Source organism: Humulus lupulus, chromosome 1, assembly GCF_963169125.1.
Source record: "Humulus lupulus chromosome 1, drHumLupu1.1, whole genome shotgun sequence".
Taxonomy (NCBI): domain Eukaryota; kingdom Viridiplantae; phylum Streptophyta; class Magnoliopsida; order Rosales; family Cannabaceae; genus Humulus; species Humulus lupulus.
In genome coordinates this window covers 106789494-106808033 of record NC_084793.1, presented here as the reverse complement: position 1 = coordinate 106808033, position 18540 = coordinate 106789494, and the positions used below count along the sequence as shown (strand labels likewise).

Sequence of the window (18540 nt, the reverse complement as noted above, 5' to 3'; positions counted from 1 at the left end):
TTTAGCCAACTTGGTTATATTTTTATGTTGTAAATATTTCTGAACAGTATTTTGGGATCCCAGGTGTCAACTTTTTTGATTTTCAATGTTATGGAGTAAATTCTAATTTTTTCCTCTGTTTATGGTTTAATTACATTGTTTGACTTAAAACCTCAATTAGCAAGTTATAAGCATGTTTTTAAACTCACCTGTAACGACTCTAAGGAAGTAGGGCATTACAGTATGCTAGGGCTTGAGAAAGGGATCGTGCTCAAGGGTCATTTCTCGTAATCAGAACACTTGGAATTAAATGTAAGAAAACTGCACCTGGTTGTGTGACTATGTTGGGACTAAAGGTTCCCCATACTTGTATGCATTATTGTATGATGGTATTATGCCATGTGAACATGAGATAAATGATCTAAGAGTGTAAGAATTAATATTGGCGCACAGGACCCAGCTCAGCCACTGGTAGCTGAGGACAACTTAATATTCACTGAGCTTGGTTTAAGCGAACCGAAGTCAGTGGGGTAAATAGAGGGTGCGACCTAAGGGCGTTGACCCTGATTTTTATATGACTTGGTTATTGATGTTAATTTGATGAATTTGATATGCTAAGTTTCTAAATATTACAATATGGATTTACTGTTTATGTTCACTGATTATGTGCATGCCATGGACTGTTGAGTATATGATTATGCTTAATGAATTATTTGGTTATTGTTATTGATCATGCTATGATATTATGGTTTTCTTGCTGGGCCTTGGCTCACGGGTGCTACGTGGTGTAGGTAAAGGCAAGGGTAAGCTTGATCAGCCCAAATTTGGAGAGCTCTAGAGGTGGAATGTACATAGTCAGCTGCTCGACCGCCACAGTCAAGGGATGGACAGGAACAGGAGAACCTTAAATGTCTATTTTGCCCTTAGAGTGGCTTGTAGTTGTATATAACCCTGAAATTTTGTAAACCATCCTTTAAAATCTATTTCTTTTGGGAACCCATGTATGAAATTTATTTAAATGAAATGTATCTTTTATGACCAAAATCTTTTAACCCTAGTTCAAGTATGGTTTTAGTGACACATTTTTAACTAAAAAACTTGGGTTAGCAAGTCTTACACCTTTACAAACAACAGTGTAAAGGTCTTGGCTACCCAGGGTGTTACATTACCACTCTAAACTTATCAGTGGGACTTGAACTTTGGTTATTTTTAAGAACTTTGCATGAAAACTATTTTTTTTTAATCTATTGGGCCTAACTTGCATGTTTTGGTAAGGCCCCACTGGGATTTTATAATTAGTGGCTTTTCTCCTATAAATTCATGAGTATGCGAATGTTTTATAAAGAGCAAGATTGGGGCGTTTTACACTAGGCAAAAAGTTGACAAGACAATTATCACAGTACTTGAAACCCAAATAGGTGCCTATGATAGATAGACACGTGTCCCATACTCGAGTGAGTGGGTGGGCACATTTTCTCATAATAGAAACCAAAAAGGCCCTACTGTGCATGTTAGAAGTGATGTCATGCACGAGCAGGAGTTTAAGGGATAAATGTTGTACTCCAAAAATACGAGCTAAATTATTCACAATGGGGTACAGGTGGCTATGAAGAAAATCATACATAAAGTATCTTGTTAACTCTGGAGTGAGCAGCTCAAGTCAACTTGACATCATACGACAATCAGATAGTCTCCAGATCGCCTCTTATGCCAACAATTTAGTTCGTGCATCGTCTAGATCGCCTTCATGAAACTTTGAATGTGACCCATGTTAGTTCAGATTAGTCCTACAACACCCAACTCAAAAAATGTGTTCAGCTCGCGGTATCTTGGCCATGACGCACAATGAAGGATCCCAAAAGACTTGAAGATTCTTTATACGCCTCATAAAGGCCCATATTTTATTATGTATTTATTACTCGATATAACATATATAAAAGTGATAGGCAATCATGTATTTATGTAAATGGGAAGTTACCCAAATTTGTAAGTGACCATATTAACGTATGGTTACCCAAAACTTTCCATGAGAATCTCCTATAAATACAAGGAGAATGGACATAAAAAGTGATCAACATTTTGTATGCAAAAATTCTGCTGAAATTGTTATTAACAATTTCACCAAGAACCCTAAATAGATCAATAAGAGTGACTCGTGAACTAGGTAGATTTTAACCACTGAACCACGTAAAATTATGTGAGTGTTTTGTGTTCTTACTTTTTGTTATTTCTTACCTATTCTGTTCACATAAAGCCTAATCTCTATACTGTCAGATTTTCTAAATCCCCTATTGCAAAAACTTTTATTTTAATACCGAGCGAGGATCAATATATATATATACATTAAATCAAATACAGAAGAAAGATCCATACCTCTTGTAGCCTATCAAGTGTCATTGCTATCTTTTAATATAAACTAATATCCAATCCAAGAGAATGCAATGATATCCACACCACGATCTTCCAAGCCAATCCTCAACACACTAGGGCGTGTGTGGCAAGTATGATTTATGGGACAATATTCTGTCTCTTGATGTACTCAACACATGAGATCAAGAGAGCTTAAGAATGAGAAAGCTAAGAGAATGGTAATAGAAAAGAGAAAAGTATCACTATATTTGTTAGGTTTTTCTTATGTATCGTCTCTTATTATGTTTGAAAACCTAGAAAATATCAAATATATCTTCTACATAAAAAATGATTAGATTTTGGTTTTATTTATATTATAAATATTTTAATCAAATCAAAATATATTTTAGATAATTAATAAATAAATAAACAAGTCGAACTTATAATTGATACATTTGAGTGATTCAAATTTGGGATTTTAAACCCTGGCTTGTGCCTGTCATTGTGCAAGCATAGTGACTGGCGTGTAGCAAATGTTGTGCTCCCCAATTTTTTTTTCATTTATTTATTCGACAAATTTAGACAAAATATTTATGTATTTAAAATGACATATATATCATTGATTCAAAAATCAACTTTGTCTTATAAAACTTAATTAAATTATTATCATATAATAAATCAATATCATTCTATCTTTATATTAATTAATTCAAAAATAATTAATATTATGCTTAACTAATATATATTTTTTAAATAAAAATATATTAATCAAATTCATTCACTATTTCATAATTATTTAATTACATATAATTATCATATAATTATATCTTGCCCTGTAAAATTAATTCATTTACAATTTAGTCATTTCTCAATCTATCTTATCAATAACATCCACACCCTAGACAGTTAGGCATGTAAATGGGGAGGGTCTGCCCCGCCCCACTTCCGACCCGCCCCGTCTTAATCGGGGCGGGTTTTCCCCGCCCCATTTGCCCCATTTAATTTTTTTTAAGAAACATTAAATTATAATTTTAGAATTCTCCCTAAACCTAAATATTGTTTTTTTATTGCAATTCTTAATGTTTTACACTTCGTATCAGCTATACCCTCAAATATTTTATTTATTTTTTATTTTAAAATTTACAAAAATAAATACAAGAATAAAGATGAATCAAATAAAACATATTTTTCAATATTTACAATTCTTTCATAGAGTAGTTATGGAATAATTTTTTTTATAAATCTTACACCTAAAATCTATTTAGAATTAAGGATATTCTAAACCACACATAAAATGTTAATTTTAAGTACTATGCATGTATATAAGTAGCATGAGAGAATTTGATTAAATCATATCATTATATCATCATTTAAATCAAGAATTCGCTAAGTATAATGAGGGTTTCTCAAGAGAACAAAGTATAATAAAACTAATCATATACAACATAGCTCTCCAGCTTCGATGCTTCAAAAGAATCAAATGACTTTTTTATTCTTCATTGACCTGCTACTTTAATCATCAATATCAACTATGTATGGCTCCTATAAAAAATATATATGTATTAATAATTTATTTGACGACTTATAAAAACTTAATTAAGTACCATAGTTTGATCTACATCATTATCTTCATCATTCATGGTGACTAGTGGAGTGGCTTCTGTAAAGAAAATAAATAAATTAATATTGAAATAATACAACAAAATATTAATTTTTATATATATATATATAAAGATAACCATATTTACCTTTTTTGTCATTTACCAACCAATTTTGAGTGCATATCAATGCTTCTAATGTAGAAGGATGAAGTCTCGCTCGGTGTGAACCCACATGTCTACCGCCAGTACTGAATGTAGATTCCGAAGCAACGGTGCTAATAGGCACAACAAATATATCTTTGGCAATCATATTCAACACAGGATATTTGAGTCCTGTTACTTTCCAACAATTGCATATATCAAAGAACTCATCAGTCCTAGGCATCAATTTCTCTTCCAAATAGAGTTCTAACTCTGACTTCACATTCTCTACACCATATGCAACTCTAACATATGTGTCAAAGTTAGATAGATCATTCATTTGTGTTTGAGAAGATGATGATACACTATCCATTTGCTGACTTCTTTCTCTGAGATTAGGAAACTTAGAACTATACTCTTCTAGTAGCTCATAACAAAGCTTGCGGGCCTTCTCAATTTCAATCTCATATTGATCATTTCCATAAATGGTAGGAAAATAATATTCGATCAACATAAACTTATATCTTGGATCCAAAACAACCGCCACAGTCATAAGCCCATGAATCTCTTCCCAATACTTTTGAAACTTAGACATCATTTGAGTTGCCATGTCCCTAATAAAGGGCTCATCTACTGTCATCCATGCTTTAATTCTCATTTTAATTTGACACATCTTTGGGAAAAAAAGATTAGTTGTAGGACACTTGGTTCCAGAAAACTCTGTCACCCCATGAAACACTTCAAGCTTGTCACACAATTTTTGAGCTCTAATCCAATCATCTTCTGATGGGGCATATCTAACATACCTTGAATCACGTAGCTTTAATCGTTCAAATACTCTATTGTACAATAAAGCTATGTTGAGCATCAAGTATGTTGAATTCCACCTTGTTTGACAATCTAGTGATAACTTTTTAGTACATGTCACTTCAAGAGAACGAGAAATGTCCTCAAATTTCTCATACCTCTTTGGTGTGCCCGGCCAATAAGCAACATTGTCTCGAATCTTGTCAATGCTATCACCAATAACAGACAAGCCATCCTTGACAATAATATTCAAAATATGTGTACAACAACGCATGTGAAGTAGCTTTCCTTTTAAAATGAAGGTTAGAATTAAATTTTTCCTTCAAAAGTGGAATCATTGCATCGTTAGTTGTACAATTATCCACAGTCACTGTTCTAATCTTGTCTTCAATATTCCATTCAGACAGATACGAACTCAATGTATCAGTAAGTGTTACAGCATCATGTGGGCATGGTACATACTTAAAACTTATACTCCTACTATGCAAATTCCAAGAATCAACGATGAAATGAGCTGTCACTGTCATATATCCCCTCTTTTGATGATTGGCAGTCCACATATCAGTGGTTATAGCTATTCTACTTCTATTTTTCTCCAAAATTTGGCTACATTTTTCCTTCTCAACCTTGTACATGTTCAAAATATCAGACCTGATTGTATTCCTTGACACCATTTTAAACATAGGGCAAAGAGTATTTGAATAGTCTATAAAACCACTATGCTCAACCATCGATAAAGGGTATTAATGTAGAATGATCATTTGAGCTAACTTTTTCCTCCCTAGTTCAGGATCAAAATTGTAAGTTGTGACTGAAGGACTTGCATTAGGATTAGGATTCGTGGCAATTTGTTCCTTTATTATTGGGCAACTTTTTACATGATCAAGTAAATGTTTAGTCCCATTACTACTCTCTCCCCCTAATTTCCTCCCACAATGGTTACAAATTGCCTTCATTTTACCATCAATTTTTTGCAATGTAAAATGATCCCATGCAGGAGATGTTCTATTTCTTTTAGTACTTCTACTCTCATTTTCATCTCTTGTATTTCCTAGATTTTGTGCCTCTTGTGTATGTGTTGAATTAACATAATCAACATCATCGACAAAATTAGATTCGATAACATCTTGGGTAGACATGTTTAGAGTTTGATCTAACCTACATTATATCCACACAATATCTAGATCTACATCAAAATAATTATGCAAGCAAAACTTTTAAAAAATGATAACTAGATCTATAGAAAATTGAGCAACATTTCCAATATTTTATTAACCTAACAAACTGTTAATATCAATTAAAACAATCAAACCACACACAAGTTTTTATCCTTTTGTCACCGCAGCACACAAAAATCTCAGAACCTACTTCACTATGGATGAATATATAAGATATTCAAACTCTTCTAAATTTTGTACAATATCAACAATAAAAAATTAAAACTACAAAATACATACCTCCAAGACAATTGCCAACTAGTTCTCCAATGCTTATTTTTTTGTCTGGTAAGAAAACAATAAATACAAGTCTATAAACCAAACTGGGTCCTCTCTTTCAATTACAATATAAATAAATATATATTGATAAACTTTGATAATCAATACATATAATAAGTGATCTTAAAAGGCAATATAAGTTATTATACCATCGTAAGAAAGTGTCATTCTAAAATCTTTTCCAGAAAAAATGATGCTAACAAATTGTTTGTTCATGTGTCATTTAAAATCATCATTATAATTGCAGAAAGATGTGTATAATATGCTCGTAGGCATTCCATGAAACACTCAGTGTGCTTATTGAATTATTGAAAAGAAAGATAAATTGAGAAGCATTGAAATGCCTCTACATAAAACAAATATACATCTCTTCCCAAATATATATCACTGACACACCTCTGTTATGTTTTTCCCAATTTTATTTTATAATTATATATTCAAAAAATCATTCTCAATTGGGTTACTTCATAATTATATATATTAACGCCTGTGTATATATAAGACAACTAACTAGAAATAGAGAATCACTAATAATCTATATATATATATATATATATATATATAAAGGAGAGCTTCAAGGATATGATGTGGCACTCTAAAATTACTCCAGACTATTTTTTCTATTTTCTCTTTTAATCTAATTTTTTTATTCATTTTTATTAATAAGGAGATGATGTGTCATTATAAAATTACTCCAAACTATTTTTTTTTATTTTCTTCTTTAATCTAATTTTTTTTATTTAAAATTTATTTTTTTAGATATTTAAATAAGATATTTTTTTTAATTAAATACCTAATAAACTAACAAAAAATAAAATAAAACAAAAAGTACATTAAACGTTATTTTTTTAGATATTTAAATAAGATATTTTTTGAATTAAATACCTAATGAACTAACAAAAAGTAAAATAATAAAAAAAACTATAAATATATACTACATAATAAACTACAAATATATACTACATAATATACTAAAAAAATAACATCTTTCAAGCGGTATATAAAAGATTATCCAAACGAGTAATCAACATTTTGATAAAACACAAGGTCCACGAGTTAATTTTTAAAAATAAAAGGTCCAAACGGGTAATTAGCTAAAATACAAAGTTCAAAATGGTGTGTATATATAATTTACTTTCTATAAAGAATTTTTAACACTTTGAATAAATACATAGGCCAAAGGTTAATTTTTAAAAATAAAGAGTCAAAACAAGTAATCGGCCAAAGTATAGTGTTTAGATAACCAATCTATCTATTCCTATTTTTAATATCTTGACAAAACTTGAGGTCCACAAGTTAATTTTTAAAAATAAAGACCTCAACGAGTAATCGGCTAAAATACAATGTTCAAAATGATGTGAACCCTTACAAAAAAAATATAAATTATATATATATATATATATATATATAAAGAAGAGCTTCAAGGAGATGATGTGGCACTTTAAAATTACTCCAAACTATTTTTTCTATTTTCTCCTTTAATCTAATTTTTTTATTCATTTTTATTAATAAGGAGATGATGTGTCATTATAAAATTACTCCAAACTATTTTTTTTATTTTCTTCTTTAATCTAATTTTTTTTATTTAAAATTTATTTTTTTAGATATTTAAATAAGATATTTTTTTAATTAAATACCTAATAAACTAACAAAAAATAAAATAAAACAAAAAGTACATTAAACGTTATTTTTTTAGATATTTAAATAAGATATTTTTTGAATTAAATACCTAATGAACTAACAAAAAATAAAATAATAAAAAAAACTATAAATATATACTACATAATAAACTACAAATATATACTACATAATATACTAAAAAAATAACATCTTTGAAGCGGTATATAAAATATTATCCAAACGAGTAATCAACATTTTGATAAAACACAAGGTCCACGAGTTAATTTTTAAAAATAAAGGGTCCAAACGGGTAATTGGCTAAAATACAAAGTTCAAAATAGTGTGTATATATAATTTACTTTCTATAAAGAATTTTTAACACTTTGAATAAATACATAGGCCAAAGGTTAATTTTTAAAAATAAAGAGTCAAAACAAGTAATCGGCCAAAGTATAGTGTTTAGATAACCAATCTATCTATTCCTATTTTTAATATCTTGACAAAACTTGAGGTCCACAAGTTAATTTTTAAAAATAAAGACCCCAACGAGTAATCGGCTAAAATACAATGTTCAAAATGATGTGAACCCTTACAAAAAAAATATAAATTATATATAATTTAATTTTTATAATTTTTTTTTAACCTTTTGAATAAATATATGGTCCAAATGTTAATTTATAAAAATAAAGGGTCAAAACGGGTAATCGGCCAAAATACAATGTCCAAATAATTGATCTATCCAATCCTATATTTAACCTTTTGACAAAACACGAGTTCTAAAAGTTAATTTTTAAAAATAAAAGGTTCAAACGGGTAATCGCTCAAAATAAGTCTTACACAAAACATAAATATCCATATACATAATTTAGACTTTTTATAAAAAAAATCACGCAAAGCGTATAATAATGATAATAATAATAAAAAATAAATGCACACGTACAACAAATTTTTTGAACTTTGTTTTCGGTACTTTAATTATTCATAATTTTTCAAAAACTTGCAAGAGATTTGATATACAATGGACACCATTATGAAAAAAAATTGTATTCAATATGCTCTCACGTGTCCATATAAGGAACATGTTGTATGAGTATGGTGAAAAAGAATTCATGTCGTAGCATTCTCCTAAAAGTATTGTAAAATATGTATATTTTTTAATAATTACAAAAGACAGCGCGAATCGCAATTATGTTTTCTAGTATATAATATAATAAACACATACGCAGTAACATTTATATAATATATAATATTATAAAGGGACTTTCTTTAGTCCCTCGGTTCATTTTCAGGACTTAGTCCTGTGTTTGTTTTCCAGCCTTTAGATTTTTTGTTTTAGAAAATGGATGGTGTGATTTAGTTGTTGGGTTTATTGGGTGTGAAAGTACTGTTATGGCCTTAGGGACTCCTTAGTAACCGGTGACCTTTTCTCTGTGTTTGATCGGTGATTTTGGCCGTTTAGCCATTCTTCTCCTTTGAAAAGCTAAAGTCCCTCCTAAACCAAATCATAAGTTTGGAAGGAAAATTTCCTCTCATTTAGTCCATTAGTCTCCTTGACGAATTCGGGCTAGTTTTTTTTTGTTTGGAGTAGTGAGGATTTGGATTGAGTTTGGTAAAATTTGCTACTAATTTGGAGGTGTTTGATTCTACATGCACTGTCGCTTGCGTTGAGTTTGAAGGACCGAGTGGCCAAGCATAAATCCTTGCATCTTTGTGTCGAGTTCTTCGAGTAAGTTCTTATACCACATTTACGTGATAAGTTTTGGGGATTAGCTAATTAGGCAAAAATTATGTTTGGCTTCTTTGAATTCTGGGTAATGGTGCACTCGATTATTCAGTGGCCGAGCATATATAATGGTGACCACCTTATGTTTGAATTTTAGTTTGAGAGAAATTATAATAGCAATCATATGATTGTGAAATATAACAATGCATGATCAAATTTATATTATCAAAGTTTTTAATGCATTTTTTTCATCCAATTCTAAATTCTATTTTTATTTGTATCAGTTTTAAAAGTGCTTGCATATTGTTTGATAAAATGTCTCAGTGAAGTATTTATTCGAAAAGTTATGAATTTCTGATTGCTATAAGGTCAATTAAAGATGCAGTTGGCACTAGTCAAATAGGCATATGAATTTAAGTAGAGGGTCTGGAAAAAATTAAAATAATTTACGGAAATAGACAAGGTAAGAGAATCAGTGTACTGAATAAGAGACTCGTAGAATACTCAAGTAATATCTGACCTAGCATTGTTATGTTTAACAAGATTATGTTCACAGTTGTCACTAGATGGAAGAGATATAGTCATGGTGTACTATGAATGTGTCATCATTGGAAGGTAATTGATGATAAACTGAAATAGATAACTCTGTGAAAATGAGTACAAAAAATAAAATAAAACACCATTGTGGAAAACTAAGGGCCATGCATCAGGTCCTAATCACAAGAAAAGTAGTTATTGACACTTTATTTGATAATATTGGATGCCACTTGAGATTAGCTCTAGTGGTGTGTGTGAGATTAAGGGGCAGAGTTGAAGTCTGTAAAGATATATGTTATTGAAAAAATGAGAATAAAAAATTGTTAACCTGTTTTCTGTGACCAACCAAAATGTTAGAAGTAACATATAATTGGCTTAATTGGTTTTGGCAACATAACTCACTGGTAGTTTCAGCAGTGATTGAATCATTGATAGTTTACTTTGTCACTTCTTCGATAGGTTTTAGACAAATGTAATTAGTTGACCGAAGTATTATTTTTTTCATGTTAAACAACTGATTTTGGAGGAAAATATAATCAACTAAAATGTGTTTACACCTTACTTATTGTGTTCAAGTTTTTGAGAAATTGGAGTAGATTATATTTATTTGCCAGGGGGTTGTTGTACTGAAATCTATTTTGTCTAATGCACTACCACTCCATTAACATCTTTGTTTATAAGTATTTAAAATATAAACAAATCTAAATGTTAAAGCATGACAAGTATTGTTGTAGCATGGAGTATATTAATTATAATACAAGGTATAATTTATTCTAATCAAGTAGTTTGGTTTTTTATGTGTGGTGCATTTATAGTTAAACTATGTGATAACTTGAAAGGACTCGGGAGTTCCCAAGAGTTGTTTCATTTTAATTACAGAGATGGCTAGGTTGTTGACGTAAGTGCATAGGAATGTTTACTTAGCGTAATTTTTTTTTTTTTTTTTTGATAAGAAGAAAAATATATTCCACTAAAAAATCAACTTACAAAACCCCCTGTACCAGAAACGAATATACAGTTACAGCTTTACAAAAGTTGAATAAAATCAACCATACTCTTCTCAACAGCCTTTAGTTTAATGCTCCTAATATCAAGTAATTTGGCTTTAAGACCCATAAGAATCAAAGAATTCAATTTCAAAACAGTACAAGAATAAGACTCAAAGATAGACCAATTCCTATTAGACCAGATGATGTACACTGTAGCAGCAAGAACAACAACACTAATCCTTTGATGAAGCCCCCTAGGTCTCCCATCCATCCACTTCATCCACTCTGAGTATTTAGGAGGCCACATCAGATGACCCAGCCAAGACCGAACCTGATACAACACCTGCTGAGAGAATGGACAACTAAAAAACAGATGATCATGCGACTCCATATCCAACTCACAAACAGGACATAAGCAAGACTCAATTTGAATATGGCATTTAATCAAGTTGTCTCGAGTAAGAAGGTGACCTAAAACCACTTGCCAAAGAATAAATATATGCTTAGGAATAGATAGCTTGCACCAAACCACCTTATTATAATGAACCTTCTCTTTGTGAACCAGATGCATATAAAAACTAGAAAGATTCAACTTGCCTTTGGAAACCGAAGGCTTTAATGAATCATGAGAGAAAGGATCTCTCAGCTTAATAAGCTTCCTCCAATACCAACTAACATCAGATTGTAGATTATAAGACCAGAAACTATGCCCTTTGAGATAGATATTAGCTACCCATTTGACCCATAAAGAGTCCTGTTTAGATGAAATAGCCCAAATATATTTGGCCATCAATAAAATATTCCATTTAGATCCTTCTTTAAAACCAATCCCACCCAAACTTTTAGGCAAACACACCTGATCCGATAATGATAAATGCACTCTGCTACGGATGCCTTTAACTCCCCAAAGAAATTTCCTGCATAACCTATCAATCTCCTTAATAACTATTTGAGGGAGGAAAAATATACTCATCCAATAAGTCCTAATACCCAACAAAACAGAATGTATGAGTTGAGATCTTCCTGCAAAAGAAAGATGTCTACTAGACCAAGTATGTAATCTATTTTGGATTTTTTTAAGAATTAAACCACAATCCTCAGCCTTTCATTTAGTTGGTGTTAGACACAATCCCAGATATTTAAAGGGAAGGATCCCTCCTCAATATTCAAGCTATCCATGATTTTTTTCCTTTCATCCAAATGAACACCACCAAAGTAGATGTGAGACTTAGATAAGTTCACTGCAAGACTAGAAACCTGACTGAATTTTCGAAAACCATAATACAGAATCTGAACTGAAATATAGGAACCCTTACGAAAGAGAATGAGATATTATGGGCCAACGATCTTTGCTTAATGAAAGCACCCTGATTCTGATGAGTAAGAAAAGGAAGAAGAGTAGACAATCTCACACACATCATCTTCGAAATACACTTGTATAAGGTGTTACAACAAACTATTGGTCTATAATCTATTGCTGTGGAAGGAGTATCTTTTTTAGGGATAAGGGTAATAATTGATCTGTTAAGGGAATTAGGTAAGCAGCCAGAATAAAAAAAATGCAGCACATCAGTGGCTATCTCATCCCCCAAATCTTTCCACATATACTTGAAAAACCCCGAACCAAACCCCTCAGGACCAGGACTTTTAACAGCATGAATACTAAACATGGCCATTTTTACATCCTTCTTCGAAAAAGGCCTAATCAAACTAAGTTGCTGGTGTAAACTCAAAATGTTGCCAACCTTAAAACAATCCAGCTGAATCCTAGAAGTAGCAGAGCTAGGAATGCCCAGAAAACCTTTAAAATGGTTAATAAAATGATTAAGCACATCATCATAACAATCAACAATCTTGCCATGTTCATCCAAATAAGCAGTGATTCTATTAAAAGCTGACCTCTCTTTTAAAGTAGCATAAAAGTAAGATGTATTGTCATCTCCAAATCGCAACCAAGTAAGTTTTCTCCTTTGCCTAAGAAAACTGTCATGCATCTTTGAATAGTGTTTAAACTCTGAACATGCTACTTGTTCTGCTTGCTGTAACTCTATAGATTGAGGTTGCTGTTGCAGCAAATATTGTGGTTGTTGAAATTTTTTCTTGGCTTCTAAATATCTATCTGTGACATCTCCAACTTTCCTCTTATTAAACTAAATCAACACTGACTTCAATCTATTTAGTTTCTGAATAATTCCCCGCAGATCAGATCAGAACCCCTTAATACATCAACTTTTAAGAACAATCTCTCTGAATTCCTCATGTTTTGTCCTCTGTCATTGGTAAATTTTATGATAGGCGAATGGTGTATTTATTTTTATGATTTTGTAAATCTTAAGTCATGTTTGACTAATAAATTTCCGTTTTTTATTTGACAGGTTAGTTTGGAGTGATTAAAATAATTAAAAAATGGCTGAAGCAAAGAAGTTAGATTATAGATGCTCACCTCGTAGGGTATTTTCTGTTATTTCCAAACTCAATGGGGATCAAAAGGAGGTAGTGAAACAAATGGGATTTGGGGCACTTTTGGGGATGAAAGATTGTGTCGTAAGAAGGAATCTAGTGACATGGTTGTTTTCTCGGTTCAACACCCAGGACGGGTCTTTGGAGGTTCATGGGAAACAATTTAAATTGAACAGTCAAATATTTGGTGCTACGATTGGTGTTAAGGATGGTGTTGAAAATTTATTTCATGGTAGCAAGAAGAAGCATTCGAAAAAGAAGGTTGAAAGCACTGCTGTGCAAGTTCTAGAGGAGAAATTGATAACAGGTCAATCGGCGGACATGTCCTTCGTTCGAGACTTCTTGCTCTTTATTGTCTCTGTATTCTTGATGCCTAATACGTCTGTAAATGTTGCTCGCGAAGTGGAGGATCCTATAAAGGCCATAAATGACATTACAGCGGTTTGTCGTGTTAACTGGGCATCACTGTCGTACAATTATCTATGGAAGGCCCTTCGACGGCATCAGAAAAACAAAGGCATGTTTGTCGGAGGATGCATATATTTTTTACAGGTACATGTTCTTTACACTTAGCAATTGTAATTGTTTTATGAGACACCATCGTATAACAATTTATGTTTGTGCATGTTGTAGTTATTTTACTGTCATCACGTTGTTTGGAAGGAAGGATATGTTGATAGATCCCTCTGCCCTTTAAATGTGTGGTCTGACGATGATTTCAAGGCTATACTGGATTGGGTACAGGAGCATGGGGGGTTTGAATCAAATAAAGTAAGTATATGATTATGTAAATAATTATTTCTTGTTTTCGAAATATTTTGTTTGGTTGAATTAATAAAATTTTCCCATGTTTTTCAGATTCCAATGATAGAGTTGCAGGACGGTGCTGCAGCATCGAAGATGCCTGCCACGCTCGCCTCTTTGTGTGATAAGGTTGAATCGATTGAGAACAAAATGATTGAAAAGGAAATAGAAATGGTAAAATTTCATGAGGATTTGAAGTTGCAAATGGCCAAGGAATTCAAACGATTACGTAGGAGTTTGAGCGGCGGAATCAATTCAAGGGTGCGTGGTGGTGGTGTTCCCAAGTATAGTAAGGGAGAGGAGCCTCGGGATTCAGCCATATTAATTAATGACCCTATCCTAGCAAACATGAAAATGGATGAGAATAGGATATTGGAGAAGCTTTCGATTAGGAATGACCCAATGTTGTTGGAGTGCGGTATAGGATTTCGGAATGAACCTTCTAATGGAAACTACTCATCCTCCTTCAACGAAAGCAACCTGGGGGAAGTGAAGCATGACTTCATTAATTTTGAATTAACATTTTCACCACGAAAGGAGTTGTTCAATGAGGTCCCAGCAAACACTGACCCAAATGCTTTTTCCTGTGAACCATCTAATTAAGAGAATGGGAAGACCATGGTTGAAATGGACAAGGATTTTAACGAATCTCTTGCTAAAGTTAGACCTCCTGAGAAAGAAAAGAAGGAGGTGGAGAAAGGGAAGGAGAAGGATATTGTGGATGAAGTCATGACTCATGAACCTAGTATCCCAGGGATTACGGTTGATCATGTTGTACATGAAATAGAGGAAGATGATAATGAGAAGATCGATCCTCCCACTCTAAGGAGAGAGAAGGAGCTCTGCAAATTGGACAACTTGTTTCAGAATATGATTCACACATACAATGAAAGCAATTACTACCAAATTGGAGCATTCAAATTGCGGAGGCCCTTGCCCCTGGCGAGTTTCGAAATCGCACTTTTCATTTTTGACTTCAGTTTGTCTTTGACGTATGTGATACTTTCCCATCTTAAATCAACCATTTTTTATGTCTGACAGAATTTCTACATTGAAAATATTGATGTTGTTAGGTTTACTCTTTTTACATTTTTCAACCCCGTAATTTTCAGTGAGGTGTTGGTAGTAAATCCAATGGCAAAGTTGGAACGTTGGTACTTTAGGAGCCTTAGGCCTGAAGCTCATGTGGACATGAAGGTAAGTACCCAGTTTGTACATAGTTCACTTTTATTAGGATGCCCAAAGTATCTTATGAAGGGTTACGCCTTACATTTGTTGGATAAGGTGGGTTTGGATAAATGGCTTTATACTTAATTATGTTTTGCAGATTATTGATGCTTTTGCTCATGTACTACGATTTACACATAAAGAGAAGTGTGACAAAATGGAGGATATGAGAACTCTAATTTTGCCCACCTTTCATCCCAATTTGGTAAGTTGTAACGTATGTTTGATTGCCTCAGTTGAACATTGATAACGTAGTTAGTAGTTGCTCATTTTCTATTAATCTAATAATAGGAAAGTGGTCATGGTCGGAAATTTTGGGAGACGGGGGATTTTGGTTTTCTTGGTGTACCTGCCGATGTTACTTTGGTTCTAAATAATGCCGAAAAGGTATTCCAAGCCTTCCTTATGCAAGTTATTTATTTTCTTTGAATAATTCACTTATCTAATCATCTGTTTTTGGGTATGAGTTAACTTAGATCCTAGTGCCTATGAAGGACATCGAATACAATCACTGGACACTGGCTGTATTGGACATTAAGAGTTCCTCTGCATCGTATTGGGACTCCATGTCCACTGCACGCGCAAAAAGGCACAGGATACATATGCTTAGCACACTAGTATGCGTGTCTTGTCAATTTAATATTATTGATGTTAAATAATGGATAAAGTATATGTACTATTTAATTCTTATTACAGTTGAAGAAGCTTGATAAGTTGCTGTTGAGGACGATGGATGATGTGCATTCTGGCCGACCTGTTTTTGAAGTTTTCAATATAGTGCCTGCCGGAAAACTCCCGCAATAGGACAATGGACATGATTGTGGTATTTTTGTCATGAGGTTTATGGAGTACATTGCATCCGGACAATCTCCTCCCTCGACCTATGTAGGTGTCTTGACCTTATATTTTAATTTTTGGTTAAACAACCTATGCACTGTGTTTAGAATACCGCGTTACTTTCTTAAATGTATGCTTGCCTGCTTCTACTTTGCAGATAGTCGACCATAATGAGAGATTCCGATTTGCAATTGATATTGTCTTATCGGAATCCAACGGCCTATTTTGGGATGTGATGCATGATGCAACCGCTTATTATGGAGTTTGTTCAAGCAAAGGTGGTGAATCATCAACCTTAAAAGAAGGTAAGTGTCTTCCCCCAAGACGTGATGCTTCGCCTCCAACGCTTTCAACAAAAAAGTCTAGACAGCAACACTGGTCGAAGCGCGGAATGAGAAAAAAGAGGAAGTCAATGAACTAAACTTGTATTTACATATTTTGTCTTCATACTACCATGCCATGTTTAGACCAATTAGCTATTACACTATTAATTTCTTTGTGACTATACAATAGTTGGGCATGCATGCTTCTCACATTAATGTGTGTTATGTGGTTTATTTTTTGATTATTCACTCTTAAATAGGAAGGCATTATTGGGACATATAATGCGAGTATCCATCAACCATATTAGTAAAAACCCGATCTCTGTTATGTGTACTGCTCAAAAATGCAAAACATAATCCTGTCCTTTATATTTGCTGGAAAGATGGTCATGTACTTGAACTGTCAATTTTCACACTCTATTTCTCGTTTTACGTGAACTTGCACTTTTCTTACGTAGCGTATCACATATATTACGTTAGTGCGAACACTTAATAGGAGCTCAGTACATTCATTTGCACTCTCTCACTACTTTAACTGATTTGTGAACACGCTCAATTTGCTAAGAAGTTTCTATACATTAGAATAGATAAATTGTATAGATTTTAACACCCGAAATCGGTGAGGACCACGATAATAGCCTGGCTTAAATGTTAAAAGTTCAGGAAACTAGCTTTTGCAGATGCAGGCTCCAAAATTAAAGTGGTAATTGATACAACCTGATTCCTAGTCTTCATTGTTCATATTTCTAATCATTTGGTTTGTATAATTACTCCAATTCATGTTTTTTTCCTTATTTCGTACCAATAATGGAACTAATTTACATATATGTTGAATGTGTAGTGCATCCACTTGCTTTGAGGACTACTTGCTGGGAATTTGAAATTGTTGTGGAGGTAAAGGTAGGCTCCAACATCCCAAAAAATACCTTGCTTGTAATTTTACTTAAATGCACTACTGCAACCATATTAAATATGGTTTGTGGTATATATCCTTCTGTATGTTGTACTGATGTTTTTGTAATATTACATAATTCTTGGGGAAACAGGTGGGTTGACTTGTACATAGCAGAGATTTAAGTTAGCTACAAAATAATTTGGCTCTTTTTTTTTTTAGTTTATAAATTTTTTTATTGTTACAGAACCAGAGATTACTAAGAGAATCTGACATTAGGAGAGTGAATAAGGAGGAAGTACTTCAACAAGGAAATTTTGAACGTTCTTCCATGATATACGTTAACGGTTAATAGGCTCTGGCAACATAATGATTGCTTCAAGTTCATGAGTATGGTTGTCAACTAAAATTAATGACATGCGTTGCTTATGTTATACTACTGTTTCTTTCAAAAAATCAAATTGTATCATGTAAATATTAAAATTGTTTACTAAAAAGGGGAGTACTTGAATGAATCATTAATTGAATGAATGTATTAATTTTGAATTTTATACATCTTCTTCCCTAGCAGAACACAGATACATTCATTGACTAATTATTTTTTCTTTAAATATTGTGAATCTCTATTTTCTTTGAAATGTAAACTTATTGTTTACAGTGTTATTGAAAAAAATATTAAAGAGTAAACTCATTGTTTACAGTTTACAAGAAACCAATATTTTCCTATGCAATTGTGTTAAACTAAAAGCTTGACG

The 18540-nt window shown here is 32.4% G+C and overlaps 1 protein-coding gene and 1 long non-coding RNA gene across 2 annotated transcripts; both read left to right on the top strand.

The window, feature by feature from the left end:
• The first annotated feature begins 13633 nt into the window (after nt 1-13633).
• LOC133819342 (uncharacterized) lies at nt 13634-15109 on the top strand. The gene is made up of 3 exons (XM_062252556.1): nt 13634-14254; nt 14336-14473; nt 14561-15109. Exons 1-3 carry the CDS (start codon nt 13649-13651, stop codon nt 15107-15109), a joined length of 1293 nt encoding a protein of 430 aa, XP_062108540.1. The 5' UTR covers nt 13634-13648.
• A 2368-nt stretch (nt 15110-17477) lies between these two features.
• On the top strand, nt 17478-18340 carry LOC133796714 (uncharacterized). Its single transcript, XR_009875530.1, has 2 exons — nt 17478-17793; nt 18033-18340. It is a non-coding gene; the product is annotated as an uncharacterized LOC133796714 (long non-coding RNA).
• The last annotated feature ends 200 nt before the right edge of the window (nt 18341-18540 follow it).